The following is a 17,561-nucleotide window of genomic DNA, read 5'->3' on the forward strand; positions in this document are numbered from 1 at the left end:
CGAAAAAGTAAGCCATTGTAAAAAAAAAAACAAAAAAAAAAACAAACCACCCCCCCCCCCCCCCAAAAAAACTATAGCATACTTTTTAAAGTTTTAACAATATTTTAACAATATCGATTAAAACTAACATATTAACAAATTTGAAGCTGATCTCCATCAAGACCAAGGCCTATGTCCATGCATTTGCTACATTTTCGTGCACTTGACAAAATATCACGAATAGTATGTTTTACTTAATTCTACACTTATAATCTTATACACCTGTTTTATAAATAACACGAAGTCGCCCAGACTGTAAAACAAACAGAACTCAAAATAATATATTAACAAGAGCGCCAAGCTGTGAATAAACATATCATATTTTATTAAGGTTGTAAGATACTTTTATGAAATGCAGTTATAAATGACAATTATTGTAATCATTTGCAAACCCACTCACAGGCATTAAATTTAAATCTATATCGAAAGAAAACAACAAATCTACACGTACATTACACCCCACTGCTTAGAAACAAGTACTACATTACAAAACATAGAAATGTGATACAACTTGATTTAAATAATAACAATTTACACAATGTGATATATACATGACAATACAACGTACGTGTCTTGGCCTAAAATACAAAGTATTTAAGATGATCTGGCATTTCAAGTGTTTCCTGCGTTGTAGTCATTTAGACATATTTAATAAACTACACGAAAGCTTTGTCCATATATGTATCATGTCCATTTTACGTGTTTTGAGACAAATTCAGCCTTGCACCGCTCTTGGAACAGAAGTGGAGGTGTTGTTATCATGCAGTTTTCTTATATGCTTCTTCAAATCAAAGTTTCGACAGAACCCTTTCCCGCAGGTTACACAAGTAAACGGCTTCTTATCGTTGTGAGTATGCATATGAAAAGTCAGATTATAAATCTGATGAAAGGCTTTGTTGCAAATTGTACATTTGAACTGCTTTTCGCCGCTGTGCGTCAGTTTGTGATTCTTGTAGTTTCCTGAAAAGATTGAAATTACAAGGAATAAAGTTAGTAAAGAGATTTTTTTTTTCTTCCTCCCCAAGGCCAAGAGTTTACAAGCAAGTTATTTTAGACGAAGGAGTTTATCTGCAAGCCTTCGTTAATCGGCGTTTTGCATGTGAGAGTCAAGAAGTTGTCAAACTTTATCAAAATCAAGTGCTACAACAGCCTAAACCTGTCAGATTAAAAATTGGAAAGAGGTCGGTGTTTTGACCCATAGCGAATTTAGGAATCTTGTAGGGAAAGTTAGTTAGTGTTAAATGACACATTCTATTTGGTGGGAGCAGCCAGTAAAATATATATATATATATATATATATATATATATATATATATATATATATATATATATATATATATATATATATATATACACACACAAATCAATAGAGCCTCTACAACCTCAGCCTGTATTACACTAAACGGAAATGTATTACAGGTGCGTATGATAATTTGTATGGATTATATCAATCGCATACATATAAACAATTTTCCTGACATTAATTTGAGCACCACCGTCTACTAAAGTATATTCCATTTGAAATACACTAAATAATACAACGTTAAAATGCTTTACATACCTGGCAAAAGGAAGTGCTGATTACATTAAAAAAAATAACAACTATATCATTCATCTGTATCGAAAACAGGATATGTAGCTACTCTATTGTAATTTGTTTATAATAACACAACCTCGGTTTGTTTTTAAAGTAATTTTACACCAGACATACCTTTTTGGTGAAAGCCCTTTCCACAAAATTCGCATACGAATGGTTTGTATCCAGCGTGAATCCGTATATGCGTATTTAATGTTGAGCTTCGGTTAAAGGCTTTCCCGCATTGATTACATTTATGTGGTTTTTCCTAACAAAACAAACAAACAAAAAAAAAACATGATGAAAATTAAAAAAAATGTGTACATCGATCAATTGAAACAAAATAGCAGTTAAAGTTGCGTAACTATTTGTGTACAGTTGTGCTTTTAACTCACCTGTGTGTGAATAATTTTGTGCCTACACAAAGTGCTGGCTTGGCGAAACCCTTTCCCACAGACTTTACACACAAACGGTCTGGCTCCTGTGTGTACCGGCATGTGACGTGTTAAATTGTAATGTGCGTTAAACACCTGCAAAAAAAAGGATACATTTTATAAGTGTTTTTTTTGTTTTTGTTTTAATAAATAAATAAAGACAACTGTATTTCTCATTAGTACCATATGATTATTTTAACCGTGGATGTGTAGTAGGGTTTACAGTGTTTTATAGTAACTCGTATATTATATGTTTAAGACTCATTCATTACCTTGCCACACACTTCGCAAGTGAAATTTTTAGATTTTCCATCAGAAGAGTTGCTCAGTTTAGTGTGCGGTTTCACGCCGTTCTTTTCTGATGTCAAACTGTTGTTTTCCTTCACAATCTGGTCTAACTGTCCCGGTAGGTGTTCTTTATGTGGAAACTGGGGTGTAGGAAACGTCTCCGCTGTCAAACTGGCAAATTTCGCATTCTCCAACAAAAGTAATTTCTGGTGAGCAGAAAATGAAGTTTGTGACTGGGAACTGACAACGGTGGAAGGGAATACATGTCCTCTTAAAAGATCGGATGGGTGATACGAGGAGTCCAAATAGTTAAAATAATATAGAGATCCGTTAGCTGGCATTGTTACTGTTTGGTGAATTACTTGAGGCTTGATAACCCTGCTGTTTGGCAATAGTGAATGCACAAAACTTGGGTCGTTTTTACAACACAAGCCACAGCTCGATGTGCACATTGCGGGTGAACCGCAAATCGTTCCCCTTAAGTTTGCTTTCCAGAATTCGGAATAGTTCATCAGCGCCTTGGTTTGAGGGTCGTAACTCAAAGGCTGAATGGGAATCATGCAGGGTATAGGTGAGCAAAGACTGACCATCTTCTTTACATCTGAATTCCCCAGACCATGTCTTTCTTCCAAGGAACTTTTTGTATCGGAAGTCTTTGACATAATTCGTTCAATAGAGAAGGCCAGCGCCTTTGGGGCGGTGGAAGTAACACTCCTGGTCTCGTGCCTTGGACAGGACATCACAGTTTCCAAAGGAAGAGAACTCGCCATCCCTGCAGAACTTGGTGTGCGCAGCAGTCGATTAGTCTCCCAGTCTTCCCTTCCTGCATTCCAGAAAAGCCATAGGACACGCATCAGTTTAATAAGCACCTTGCTTTTACAGTGTCACCCATTTACATTCAAATGAACATCCCTTGAACAATGGCACCCAGGGGTACCAGATTAACGCTCATTAACTAGCACACACAAAATTAACAGGACATTGCAGAGCTTGTTAGTAAAGTCCTCTACATTCATATTCATCATTTCTGATTGCAAACTTGGAAGAATCAGCATTATAGAGTTTACCTTTTCGCAAGCGAAGACAAATGTAGCTAAGTATTGCTGTGTGATTACACTGTCACATGTGGATCGCAGGCATCCTCATCAGCGAGAGATCACTGTCTTCTACACTTAGTTGACATCACATGCAGTCACTTGCATCAGGATGACAAGAAAATGCCATCACCAGCCTTGTTTTAGCTCCCACCACCCATTAGACAGACCCACGGGGCATTATACATAATTACTACAGAGTACTAGTTATTTTATACACTGCAAGTCTTTTTGTTTTTCAATAATACTAGTATATATTTTCATTTTTAATATGCCAACAAATAATCAAGCAACTATTTGTTTAATTTAATTTAACTCTACTAAAACTTATCTTAATATAGCTTTTTAAAAATTGAATAGCAATATGCCTACCATGCTTTCTATTATTATTATTATTATTATTATTATTATTAGGCCTATAATTATAAGTTATGCTTGTTATTTGCAATTGTCTTTGTATTTAACGCCTAGGTTTGAACAATCCTGTTTTATTTATTTACATTTATATTTCCATCATTTTGAAAATATATTCTATCTATTGAATATAATATTTACATTATATAAACAGTCAACCACATTTTTATATAATATACAAAGCCCATTAGAATTAAAAAAATAAAAATAATAAAGGTATCTTGTCACTTGTGTTAACATTCCAATTAAAACAAATCAACAAATGTTGCATTGTTATTAACGTATTTATATTTTACACATGTTATTGTAAAGATATTGATAAAAACCAAAAACCATATACAGATTTTTAAATCTCGTTAGCAACCTTGAGTCCTCATCATCTTGCTGGCTCCAATTTCATTCAAGCCCTAATCCGTGCGGGTGAAAATAACATTTCCATCCTGGTTTATACTTACTATTTGTATAATTGAGAAGGTCCAGCTTCCACCTGTTTAAGGAGCAGATTGCTGAAGCAGAGCCTCCCTCGGATCCTATTAAACGTTTTTCCTCCTTCACCTATTCAGAAGAACCAATTTTCCAGAGCGATTCATGGAGCTGAGCTCTGAAAAAAAAAGCAGCTCTTTCACTTTTAGCCACTAAAGCACTGCGTGGAACCTGGTTTTGTGTTTTTCTAAAATAAAGAGACGGATTAAAAAGGAAAAGAAAAGACTTAGCCTGACCAGAGGTAAACCAAGCAATGAAAAGAGTTCTTTTTTTTTTAAAGACGACATAAAAGTTTGTAAGAATCCAGAGTTTTGTGGGCTTGCAACAATGACCATTTGCCCTCTCTTCTTTGTTCATAGGGCCGTTTGAATTCGTTTGTTTGCAGACGATTTCACCTGAGAACCACAACAAATTATTGCCACTAAATCTTCTAAAAGAACTATCTAATGATATTCAATGCAATTCAACCAACATGATCGTAACTTTATACTGAATAGGTTTTGGCTAAGCAAAATTGAGAACGGTGGGGTGTGAAATATTTCTGTGACGTTCTGTAGGAACCACACGCATTCCTTTTTGTAAATGCATTAAATATAAAATAACGAGCTGAGGTAAACTAACATACCAGTATAATACACCAGTTCAATATCTCAACAAAAACCAATATCCTCTCTCTATTAGACTTCCTTTGGAGCAAGAAGGTTAACGAAACCCCTTTCAAATGTTTGAAATTAGGAAAAGGATCAGATGCACTGGCAAAATTGTTTGAGCTATATACCAGTCTGAACGGTCTACACACACACACACACACACACACACACACACACACACACACACACACACACACACACACACACACACACACACACACACACACACACACACACACACACACACACACACACACACACACACACACACACACACACACACACACAGAAGAGTAAAGGGATCCACCTTTATTCGTTTTAAGCTGTTCAGCAGAACTTAATTTCATTCCCCATTCACTTTGTACTAATTTGAGGGGCGGGGTTGTTTGTAATGCATTACAATTGTAAAATCCTAGAAGAACAATATACCGCAGGCAGCAAAATGACCACAACAAAGACTCGTACAACCAAAAATATTAAGGATTTAAGATATGCAACACATTTTAAGACCTCCTAGTCTTTATTTGAATATAGTTTACTAAAAAAAAATACAAATAAAAAAAACCACAAAAAATACTCTAATCTAAAATCTAAAATATTTTTTTATTATTATTGTTCTTTTTACAACGTTTAAAAACTTCCTGTTTTCATTAGTTTTCTCTCATGTTACTGTGATGGTCTTATTAAATTTAATGGAACAAATAACTTAAACATATGATCCTAAACACATATATGGAGATTGGCAGTCACGTCACATTGTTTAAATAGAAAAAGTCAGTCAGTTTTCACTGGTATGAAAAAATGTGTTAACTTTTAACTTAAACGATCTTATCCACCTGCATCTTGCGCTAAGGAAAGGAATGACCATGTTCCAGTAATGCCGCTCATAACATATTAATTAACCAACTCTAATTCCAGTTTATTCAGAGATAATTACCAGGCTCACCCACACAATAAATACTGAACGTATTGCTGTACAATTCGACATATAGAACTAGGTATTAACTCGTCTAGTAATTAACTCTATCGTATCAGTAAGACAAATTCTTACAAAACCCTTCTGACTCTTTCAGGAAAGGATGCCATACCTGTAAACTTGAATGCGAGTTTTATTGAATGCGAGTTTTATTGAATGCTTCAACGTTCAACCTGCATTTATTAAGACTAGGACCTTAAACATTGTGCATTAACTGTAATATATCAAACAGGCTATCTACCAGTGTTGGCATGCATGTAACAAGCTATATACAAAATAATTTTAGATTTACACTTGTCGTTGATTTATAAACATGTTTCTTTTAGGTTGTTTGGATAGTCTGTTGCACTACAATATAGGACAATTCCACTGTGAAAATTTCCAGTTTTATTGAGGAATGTGAATCGTCGATGAGAAGAAATCTTGTTAATTGAACTGTCACAACACAAATTAGTTTTTAGCAAATATAATTTCACTTTCATATAGCAGTCGAGAACGAGCGGGCCATCTGATGTTTTAGACAATACAGTATGTTTGGGCAATTGACATATTTTAATGTCTCCTGGTATTTCCAGAAACAAACAGACCACGTGCCTGTTATATTGTTCAAATGTTTAAAAGTGACTTGTTACTCAGTTTTTGATAGCCTGACTTTTGGAATGTTATTAAAAACGCAAACGCTATGTAAGCTTTGTTTACACTGCCTCTGAAACAGAAGAGAATACCTGTCTAAGCAGCTGTGGAATGTTAAAATCAATTTCTCTACAGCTGCCTACCTCATGCAACCTTTGAGAAACTTGTGGTACATTCTGTTCTTAAAAGTGGTTGACAGACACAGCACCACTGATAAACAATCACAACATGGTTCACTAACACCAGACATTCAGTATGCTTCATTATGCTTGTGAATCTAGTGACAGTGGGGTGAAAAACGGTTAAATAGATTTAAAATACCTTACAGTAAATGAAATACCTTCAATTAACTGTCTACTAATATTAATATCTTACCAACAAAACTGTGGTTATAGTTTTTTACGATGAAAAGTAAATATAAAAATCGTTCACTATCTTTAAATAAATGCCAAGACATTTTGTTATATTTGTTTTTCACTATCACTTTTAAATTACATGTCCATTAATGATTTTAATAATTAAAATAAAGCACAAGGCAAATGAACAGAGAATGAAAACTCTTACTGGAATATTCTTGACATTTGGTTGTCAAGTAGGCTCACCCGAGATCACAATGGTACTGTATTAAATGATATATACAGCACCCTAGTTATTTAATATAAATGAAATGTCTATTAAAAAACCAGGAATGTGTTGGTGCAGTAATTGTCCACTATGGATGTGTAATGAATTCCTATTTAGACAAATAAGGACAGTATATGAGATGGAGTCATATGCACACATTCTGTAGATCTTGTGTGATTGTATGTAAACCATGCAGGTAGGAACAGTTACCGTTTACTATCTCTCTAGTACCAGAAGTGATTAGGGAGCCCAAGTATTTGAAGATGTCTGCTTGTTCTTCTTGCAGGAAAATTGTCTTGACACTGTATACAATACAATGCTGTCTTCTGCTGAAGGTTTCAGTTGAAAATGTATAGAACTAGGTCAATCCAGGAAAGAGAGCAACAGTAAATTACTGTCCAAGGGACAAGGGGAGGGGCTTTCTTCATCTCTATGGTAATCTTGAAGAAAGCAAAACAGTAGAAGATAGTGCAATATAAACATGCATGCATCATAATAAATAATAATACAAAAAAAACCCCAAACATTTACTGTCTTTTTTAATTACTTGCAAATACTTTTTGTAAGTTACCCCCAAGTTTCAGAGGCAAAATCACAAGTGTAGTTACATACATACAAGTGTTAGGGTATTACAGAAAACATTTCTAAAAAAGAATCAGGTTTAAGAATATTGTATTTAGATTAACTGTTCAAACTAGAAGTCATGTAATCATAAAAAAAGAAATCAGAGTTTGTTGGCTGTAAATAAAAATAATGTATAATCGAGTTAGGAGTGATGATATTAACACTGAAACAGTCAATATCAAAGACTATACAGACAGCATCGACACCCCTCACTCACTTAGGATGTGTAAATGAAGTTTCTTTTCAGCGCAAAGTTTCTCAAATAACATTTTCACATATAAGGGTTTTTTTTTTTGTCTTTGCAAAATTGTGCACGTTGAATACTAGGATAACACTAGCCTATTTCAGTGTTTAGCTTCCAAAAGATCCCACAGTTTTCACTTCAGCAACCTTCCTTTCTGTAACATTAGCAACACTTCCAACTTCTAATATCTGGCACGTTATAGATAAGAAGTGAAGTACATGATTAACAACAAGATAAGATCACAACTATTTCCCAGTGGTCTCACTTTCACATGTTCTTCCACTGAGACTGCAATATAATTTGTAACTGACTGTGTCACTATACTAATAATGCACTGGGACTTCTAAATGGTCTATATATGAATGAATATCCAAACTTGAAGGATAGAAACCGATAGTCCTATGGACCAGAATTGAAGCTATTATGAAACCTTAGATTTTTTGCACACATGGTTTATTTACTATTTCAGTATTTATTGTAGCGATGACAGAGTAGCAGGTTCAATTTCGTCATGTAATTTACATAAAAGCCAATTAGTAGACATCATTTTCAATGGACTCCAAAGCAATATGATTAAACCTACTGTGTCTTCCAGACTGATAATACATTGTACAACCATGCAACAGGTTTCCAAAAACTTGTTAGCATGTATTTGAATACATTAGACAAATCATTTATTTTACACATTCTCTCATGCAGATGATTTGGTGTTTAAGCATTGTCCTGTTATTAAATATTTCATACAGGAATACTGTAAATAACAACTGGGATTTTGCAGGAAGCCACACAGCTTGTTTGTTGAGATGTTGTGTGTGATTATTGAGTTTCCAAACCACATTTGACAATCTGCAATACACACATAGCTATGCCAGTTATGCTTACCTAAGTTGTTGTGTCATTTTCTGGCTTGCATATCGATAGCCCGCAATGACATTGCAACAACGTCTAGTGAAGAATGACATAGGTAAATGTGGAACATGGTTTTCCACATTCTGCATTGCCTTTAAATTCACTCCCGACATACACATGATGTAGTTTGAAGATTGCCGAATGTGGTTTGGAAACTCTCCATTAGCAGATTAACAGTTTGGATGTGTGGAAGTAGGAGGAAGCTATAACCAAGAAAAAATAAAGACATTGATGCTCTCAATAACTCCTGTTCGGTTTTTCATTTTCTTCTTGTTATATTTCTTACATCATTATTCACCATAGCTCCTAGTGAAATCCTAACAACAATGTTTCATTATCACATTTAATTAAAGCTACCAAAACTTGAAATAAATCCTCGGTTTGTGACTAGGGGACCACAGTTTCAACAGTAACAAGGATGAGCTGTGATGCTCAGGAGGCACAATACAATTCCCCAAACTTTCTTAGCTCACATATTGCTTCTTTAAATTGTCCTTAAATTGCTGTGTATGGAAGAGTGGTTTGAACCCACACCCTTAAAGACAGCACCAGCAGGTACACTTCATGTCAGAATGTGTTCTCTCCTTCTCTGTGTGCAATTCACCTTTCTGCCTCACGGTTTGAGATTTCTTTAAATGCACACGTGGAAGATCATTCATTATTGTAAAGAATAGAATTCACAATGCTCAGAAAGCCCTTTTTTGTCTTAACAATGTTAAGTGTCTAAGGAGTCATTGAAGCATGGATTAATCTTACTCTAGCATATCAATAGTAATAGTATTTCTTATTATAGTGGTTTAGAGATAATGTGTTTCATATTGTTTTTTATGGAGAGTACACGTAATGTATAGTTCATGCCTGTTCTGATTCCTTGGTGTTATTTTGGTAGAGCTAATTATAATATTCATAAGGCTGCAAAACATCTCCTTAAGAAATGTTTGGAGAGGGCTCCTGATACATGCTAATTCATTCATTTTACAGAATTCCATTTTCTTGTTGGTTTGCCAGATGGTGTGTTTTTCAAGCCATCTTGACTTTGGCAATAACAAGGTTGCTTCAAAGATAATGTCAAATGCCCTTTTTGTACCAAGACAGAAACTTTTTTTTTTTTTAAATAATAGAAGCATAAAGTTTATTTGTTTGTAATAATTGCCATTTATTTATTCCTCACATTTTACAACAATAATTTGCAGTACTTTATGTCAAAAAGAATACTGCATTCATATTTTGCCTCTCTTGTATACTGCTGTACAATATGTCAAATATTTCCACATTGTATCCTTTTTCCCTTTCAGTATTTATTTTCAATGTATTTGTGTGCGTGCGTGCGTGAGGCTATGAAGACAATGAACATGTGCGGTAGTATAGAATACTTTTAATGTCTCATCCTCTATTAGCTCCACTTTTGGGCTTGGTGCTATTAACTGTGGAAAGGAAATGAAGAACAATTCTAGGGATCTGTGTTTCTACCTAAGCTCTATTTTGAGTACATGCTGATATATAACAGCGAATGATCATTATCACAAGGCTATGTGCACATGTACAGTATAGTGGCACAAATTACTGATATATATGCATTGTGAATTCTATTCTTTATATATATGCATTGTGAATTCTATTCTTTATATATAGTAGTTACTATTGGGCAATGCATAAAATATGTTGTTATGTTTTATACTGCAAGTCATTTCTTTTGTTTAAGTTGAAAAGTAATTTGTTTTAGATGATCCCAGATGGTGCTTCTCTTAGCATTATAGTGGTGGGATCCAGGACTGATTACAGTCCAGCTTAATTTAAGCTTAACAACAACTTGCTAGGAAAAAATGCAGACTGTTGAAACACTGTATTGTATTAAAGGGCAAGTCTCATTCAGATTGTATTGAGCTTACCTGACTTGTGCTCCCCTATTTATTTCCTCTATGCACTTTTAGTTCTATCTTGGTATGCCCTTCTATATTACAGTTTGTGTAACCATGTGTCACAAATGAGTCCTTGTTCACTGCCATGGAAAATAGCCTCTTCTTCCTTCTTCCCAGCGTCCTACTGAAAATAATGTTGCAGTCTGGTTGGGAGTTCACGTCTTAATGCATGCGCTACATATCCAATACCCCAAGCCATGAATGACCACCAGATTTGAAAGAGGGATACTAAACAAGATGAAACAAATCAGTCTGAACTCTCAGTTTCTCTATTGCTATGAGATGTGAAAATAGTCGCTCAGTCCTTTGGGTGTAATGGCCTTTTGAAAAGCGCCAGAGTCCCACACATTTGCTGCAAAACACAGGTTTTATGAACAAAAGAAAAAATCTCTAGGCTTGCTTTCTTATGTGTTTATTTGTTGTGGTTTTTACCGCACTGTAACATTTTGTGTGCAACATGAAACCTCAAGATGCTGTATATTTGCAGTACTGCAGACAGAGATCAAAGGGATATTTACTGTACCTGCCCTACAGCAATCAGAACATGCAAATATTCCATTTATTCATGATGGAAACTGGATACGTTATACACTTGTAAATGAGATTTGACTTTAAATGGGTGTCTTGTGAATAATCCATATTTAGCCACACTTGAAAAAAAATGACTTAATGTGCCTTTCCTGATCATTTTTAAATAAAATAACTTGAAGTTCATGCATGTGTATGTGTTTGGGGCTATGTTGTGTTTTATACTCAGTCAAGATGAAAATATAAAAATAAAATATTATAATAATAATAATAATAATAATAATAATAATAATAATAATAATAATAATAATAATAATAATTGGTTATTTTTCCTTACAACCCTAAAACTCAGGTCAGTTCCTTATCAAATGCATATTATTTCCCATTGATGGACATTTGGTTTGTTTTTCACTGCTATCCAATTTGTTCCAACAGCTAACATTATCACAGAAAGAACGAGTTTTCTTTAAAATCATGTAACCTGCTGTTTTTAATATCAATAGAACACATTGCATAAACAACAAAAGTGATAGAATGGGTCCAGTTCTTGCTGTGATGGTCAATTGGTGAATCTTTTATTTGGATACAGTTATCTTTTCTATTTCCTAACCTGATTGAGGCTTAAAAACCAAAGCAGCTCAGGTCGTGCTAGAATAGATCTCCTGTCATTAATCTACTGTGATACCCCCTCTTCTAAAATTGCTCCGCTCAGGCTGGACTTATAAGGAAATTAAACATATAATATGCGTGCTTCAGATGTCAGATTGGATGTTGGGATACAGGGAATCTTGATTATACATAAATCAGAAAAAACGATGCCACTGTAAACCTTACGTTCAAACAAATAGGTCACTATTAGAGACCCAAATAACATATTTCAGCTCCGGGCTTTCTCATTTGTCTTTCTCTGTCCCATGTCCTTAGGGCAGCCTATGGTTTGGTTTGTGAACTTTAGTTAAACGTTTGTTGGAAACACACAGATGGTGGTTGTACACAGTAACTGAAAAATGATTTAATACAGGCGTTTTTTGTTTCCTGCTGAGTAATGATATTTATATAGGTCTATTCCATATTTTTACTGAACAGTAATGTAAGGTTTTAATTTGTGACTTGCATTAAATTTAATGCCTTGGACTGAATTGTTTTTGAGACGTCTTCTTGCTTGATCTTTAAATAATTTTAATCCGGTTGAGAAAATCTGTTTGGAGATAGCATTTGATCTGTTTTCCCAACCTCTGTCTGCCCTGTTACAGAACCCCTAATGACGAGCTATCTTTACTCTAAATCCAAAGCTGCAAGTTAAAGAGCATATAATGCAAACGATACAAGATGATGAAGTATTACAGGTGCCACATTAGCATTTCTATATTTGTATAAACAAGAGAAAGAGTGTAAGACACAAAGATCATTTTGTGCACTTCGTAATTACCACTGAAATCATTTTTAAACAAGGAAATGAAAACTGCCTGGCTATGTAACACTTACAAATTGAATGAACAAGAATATAAATACTCAATCCCTAAATACAATTACTGCAGTATCTAAAGTACATGTCTTGCAATACTGGCAGGAAGAACTATGCACATATTTTCCTATTCATTTCAGATTTATACAATAATATACCCTCTAGTATATTGAACACTTGACCCACTACCAACCAACACACACTTTCTCAGAAATCCATTTGAGAGGTTGGGAATGCATAAGGACATAACCGTGTCTTTCATTCACTGCAGTATATTACCAGTGGAGTGTGATGGGCCCTGAATAATAGGGAGGAATACAATGTTAAACTTGATGTAGATCTGTTTCAAAGTAACAAAGGATCCCCAGAAGTGAATCTTAAACAGGAAAATCTGTGTTCTTCTCACCAGATATCAAATGTGATATAAACATTTAAGCATGGGAAGATATATTCTTTAGTTAATGAATGCACCACCCCACATGAAATATTCTTAGCCGCATTAGTAACACTAAACATGGGTTCACAGATGCCTGCTTCTGCCTATGATGATACAGCCTATGCAATTAGGAAATAAAAATGATGAGAAAACTACAATTCCACACCATTGCCAGCATGCGTCAAACTTTGATTCCACTGTGACTACAAGAAAACCTTATGAGCGCTTAACTGGTATTGTTTTGACTAGAGGATGCACAAAGTCAGTCTGTCTTTTTGATATATTGCATCTCATGTGAAAGCCTTCTTGATGAAATGACTAACAGCCCTTGTTTCTGATCCTTTACTATGTTAAAACAGTATATACCAATATATTTGTGATTGTGTCTTATTTATTATATGTAACCATAAAAAAAAACCCAGATGGTAACATTGTATATTTGTAGTTATTTTATTGAGAGGCCACAGTTCTTGCATATTACAACTGTAGGCTTTTATAAGGCAAAAACAATATGAATCCACCAGCTAACTCACACAAAAACAAAAGCCTTGGGAGAAGAGATGAACCCTGGAACATGCAGCTGCTGCTTAAAATGCAATGTACAGCATCATATATACAAAACAACTGAGGAACAAAAAATAATGTTGGACCTTTCATATTATTGAAATACAAAGAATTATAAACAGATTTTCAATTTCAGGAGTGGTTAAAACAAGATAGATAAAGAGGAAACTATCTTTTTAATAAACGTTATGTAAAAGTTCTACCTAACTAAAATAGAACACTTCAGGAGTCATAAGTTACTAAACATAAGAAAAAAAAAATCTTCATTTTTCTTTGATACGATATCACAATGGAACAATGAGGATATTGCATTTTTAAAATACCAACTCATTAAAATAAAAATCTTGGCTCAACAGCATTTTGTTAGTAACAGATGATAATGTAGCATGTCAAGCCAAATGAAGAACTCAATTCTAAAAATACACTGACCTTTAAGAAGTGCAAGGGGAAAACAAAAAATACACAATTTTTTGCCTTAACTTAATACAGGAGTTCATTTTATTTTAAACAGTTGGCATCCACTTAAAAACAAATAAAAAGGGCCTCTACACTCATCTTCACAACAATGTACCACCAAAGTATATACAGTACGTCAAAGAAGCGCCATACAGGGTTGCGTTTAACAGGGATACACCTAGCGGAATTCCTAACTCACTTAACATTTTCAAACAAATGGTACTCCATATTGCTTAGGAACATATAAATGAATTTAGAAATGAATGAATCAAAGACTGGTGCTAACTTTATTATCACACAGCTAAAATGTCAATATTTTATTATTATTATTATTATTATTATTATTATTATTATTATTATTATTATTATTATTTACGGTTCCTTCATGGGCATTTAACAGCTGACAAAAAATCCTAGAGTGGCTAAATAACAGAGTTGGTACATGCATGGGTTACCAGAATAAGTCAAAAGCGGGGCTCTATAAGTGATTCTCTAATCATCGTCTTCATCCTCCTCATCACTGTCCCTCATTGTTATTCCCTGGAGACCGGCGCCTCCTTCGCTCACAGAGGAGGTAGCCTCTTCCAGAGTTAGTCGGTTACGAACGGTATCGTACATCTTGCTGTTTAAGGTTGAATCAAGGACTCCTTGAAGTCGAAAATCTCTATATTTTTTCTACAAGACAGCAATCAATCAATCAATAAATAAATAAATAAATAAATAAATAAATAATTATTAAAGCATTCATGGCCATTTTGTCTTTGAACTTTTTTATAAAATCATTTTTTTAAACTCATTTTAAATGATGTAAGGATCTTTGACGAATCCATGCTGCAGTGCTGCACTTGTAATAAGCTTAAAGAACCTGCTTACCCAGACAAATGACCAAAAAACTAAAACAATACAATGTGATATTGTCAAGGTTTATCCTCACAATTTCACACTGAAATATTTATTGTGTAACAAAGTACAAAATGTCACTTCCAGGGCATGTTATGCCACCTTTGTGACCCCTTGCAGTCGATTTTAATACAGCAATTGTATGCAGAGGTGTTCAAATTTATTCCAAAAACAGTGTTGATTTGGATCCTGTAAGTGATCTTTGAAACACATTCTTTATTGGCAGCTGGCAGGCAGCATGCTCATTTAGTAATATATCATTTGATTACATTAGAATTTGCACAAAGGGTTGTAAAGTTCCCATCTCATAACACATACAACAACATTGTTTCTCAATGCTGTATAGTGGCAGAACACCATTTTAAACTTTTTATCAGTGTGAAGCATGTGCCTTTTGTTTATATTTCTTAGCAACATTAAGGAATTAACAGTATCTTTGTATTGTATATGCTTATTTAAAAAACAAATGATTACTATATTGCTTGGAAAATCCAATTTTTCTGCAAATCTGTACTTACTACCATCAATATCTTTGCCACGAAAGTTCTACATCAATCTTTTTTCATACAAACACATTACCTTTACAATCCTAATAAGAATTTTCAGCTGATAAAGATGAAGTTGCAGATCCATCCGGTCAGTCAGCCAGGTGCATATAAGATTCATTGAACTGGTATACCATTGCTGAAAAACAGACAGACAGCATTCTCCAGCACACAAATCACATGTTGCCTAGTAAAATGTTTTACACATTCTCCTTCAGGAGCTCAGTGACTTAAAATCCCTTTGAGCTTGGGTAAGAAATCAAAAGTAGAGCTTGTGAACACAACAGATGATGCCCCATCAGAAGTAGGAACACCTTAAAGAGTATGTAGTGGGGTTATGAAAAAAAATCTAGCATTCCACATCCCCAGGCGTTGCTACAACTGTTTAAATGGGGTACCTGTAATTTTTATTCTCATTGATTACTTCCTGACAGCTTTTTACACTTATAACTTTAAAGTCTGTTTCAAAGCTCTTTTTTTCAAAATGGCCACTCTAGTGCATCGATAGTGTAAGGATTTTTGCCCAGAAAAGGTTTTTTTTTTTTTTTCAAGTTTTTTTAATCGCTCTGACTGCAGTGATATAGAGGACAGATTTCAAACCCCAGTGCACTACAGCGGACATTTTGAAAAGAGCTTTGAAACAGACTTTAAAGTTATACGTGTAAAAATTTGTCAGGGTGTTAATAATGAAACGTTAAATTACAGGTACAGTATTTAAACTGTTGTAGCAACACTGGGGACGCAGAACGCTGTATTTTTCAGAACCAACTCCTTACTCTTTATGGCAGTTCAGCTTACTATAAATCCTGACTACATTGATCTGTTTAAGAAGAATAGAACTGGCAACACTGTCTTACAAAATATTAATTACACTATATATATATATATGTGTGTTTTCAATTCAGTTATTATGTAACGTACAGTGTAATTAATACAGGACATAAGCAGTGGGAGACAAACAGACCTAAATACAAGGACTTAATAGCAATAGGTTAGCTGAACTGCACTATTGCAGCTGACTACAGTAGATCATTTAAATTTTTTTTACCAAACCAGTTGATTAAATTGAAAATCCAATGTTTAGAACTGCGATTTAATAGAGAAAACCGATTTCCAACTAATGACCATTAAGAAGGATGACATTTACAATATTGCAGCTATTCTGGGTTTTACATGAAAGGCACTTTCTTCTAGTTTAGGAATTAAGACGGACAGCAATATTTATTGTAATCCCAGCAAGAACTTGGAATAAACCCTTAGCATTGCCAAGTACTAAAAGCATTACCTATTTGAACTCATTTCTAATCAAGGCAACATTAAAAGTCACTGTTACAATTGATATCATATATATATATATATATATATATATATATATATATATATATATATATATATATATATATACACACACACACACACACACACACACACACACACACAACACTTTAGTCTTGTACATTGTAAACCATTAAAACACCTGCTACAGTAGCTTTGACTTAAACTGAAGTCAAAAGAATAACCAAAATATGACATTAATGTTTTAGTAACTCCCTAGTAATGTGTTGTGCCATAAGACTAGATATTGATGAATTAAATTGCGCATTTATCCAGGCAAGGTTGTGTTAAAAAGCCACCCAATCCTTCAATCGAAATGGAATATGCATTGAGATGCATAATTTAACATCTCATATGCAAAAGTAGAGGCCTGTAATAAAAAGGTATTGGTAATATACAGACTATATCATTTCAAGTGGCTGTGA

General features: G+C 34.2%; 2 protein-coding genes across 20 annotated transcripts in view; both read right to left on the minus strand.

Annotated features, from left to right (window-relative positions):
- Positions 1-504: 504 nt before the first annotated feature.
- LOC121298492 (fez family zinc finger protein 2-like) lies at positions 505-3,283 on the minus strand. Its single transcript, XM_041225633.1, has 4 exons — positions 2,322-3,283; positions 2,011-2,145; positions 1,751-1,883; positions 505-999 (listed from the first exon to the last, which is right to left on the minus strand). Exons 1-4 carry the CDS (start codon positions 3,189-3,191, stop codon positions 755-757), a joined length of 1,383 nt encoding a protein of 460 aa, XP_041081567.1. The 5' UTR covers positions 3,192-3,283; the 3' UTR covers positions 505-754.
- A 10,487-nt stretch (positions 3,284-13,770) lies between these two features.
- Positions 13,771-17,561, minus strand: part of LOC121298149 (calcium-dependent secretion activator 1) — a 102,422-nt gene continuing 98,631 nt past the window's right edge. For all 19 annotated transcript variants that reach the window (XM_041225023.1, XM_041225020.1, XM_041225033.1 and 16 more), the window contains 2 exons: positions 15,836-15,940; positions 13,771-15,031 (listed from right to left, as the gene is read on the minus strand). In XM_041225023.1, the coding sequence (XP_041080957.1) occupies positions 14,849-15,031; positions 15,836-15,940 (288 nt within the window). In that variant the 3' untranslated portion in view covers positions 13,771-14,848. The remainder of the gene's footprint in view (positions 15,032-15,835; positions 15,941-17,561) is intronic.

This window comes from Polyodon spathula, chromosome 23 (assembly GCF_017654505.1).
Source record: "Polyodon spathula isolate WHYD16114869_AA chromosome 23, ASM1765450v1, whole genome shotgun sequence".
Taxonomy (NCBI): domain Eukaryota; kingdom Metazoa; phylum Chordata; class Actinopteri; order Acipenseriformes; family Polyodontidae; genus Polyodon; species Polyodon spathula.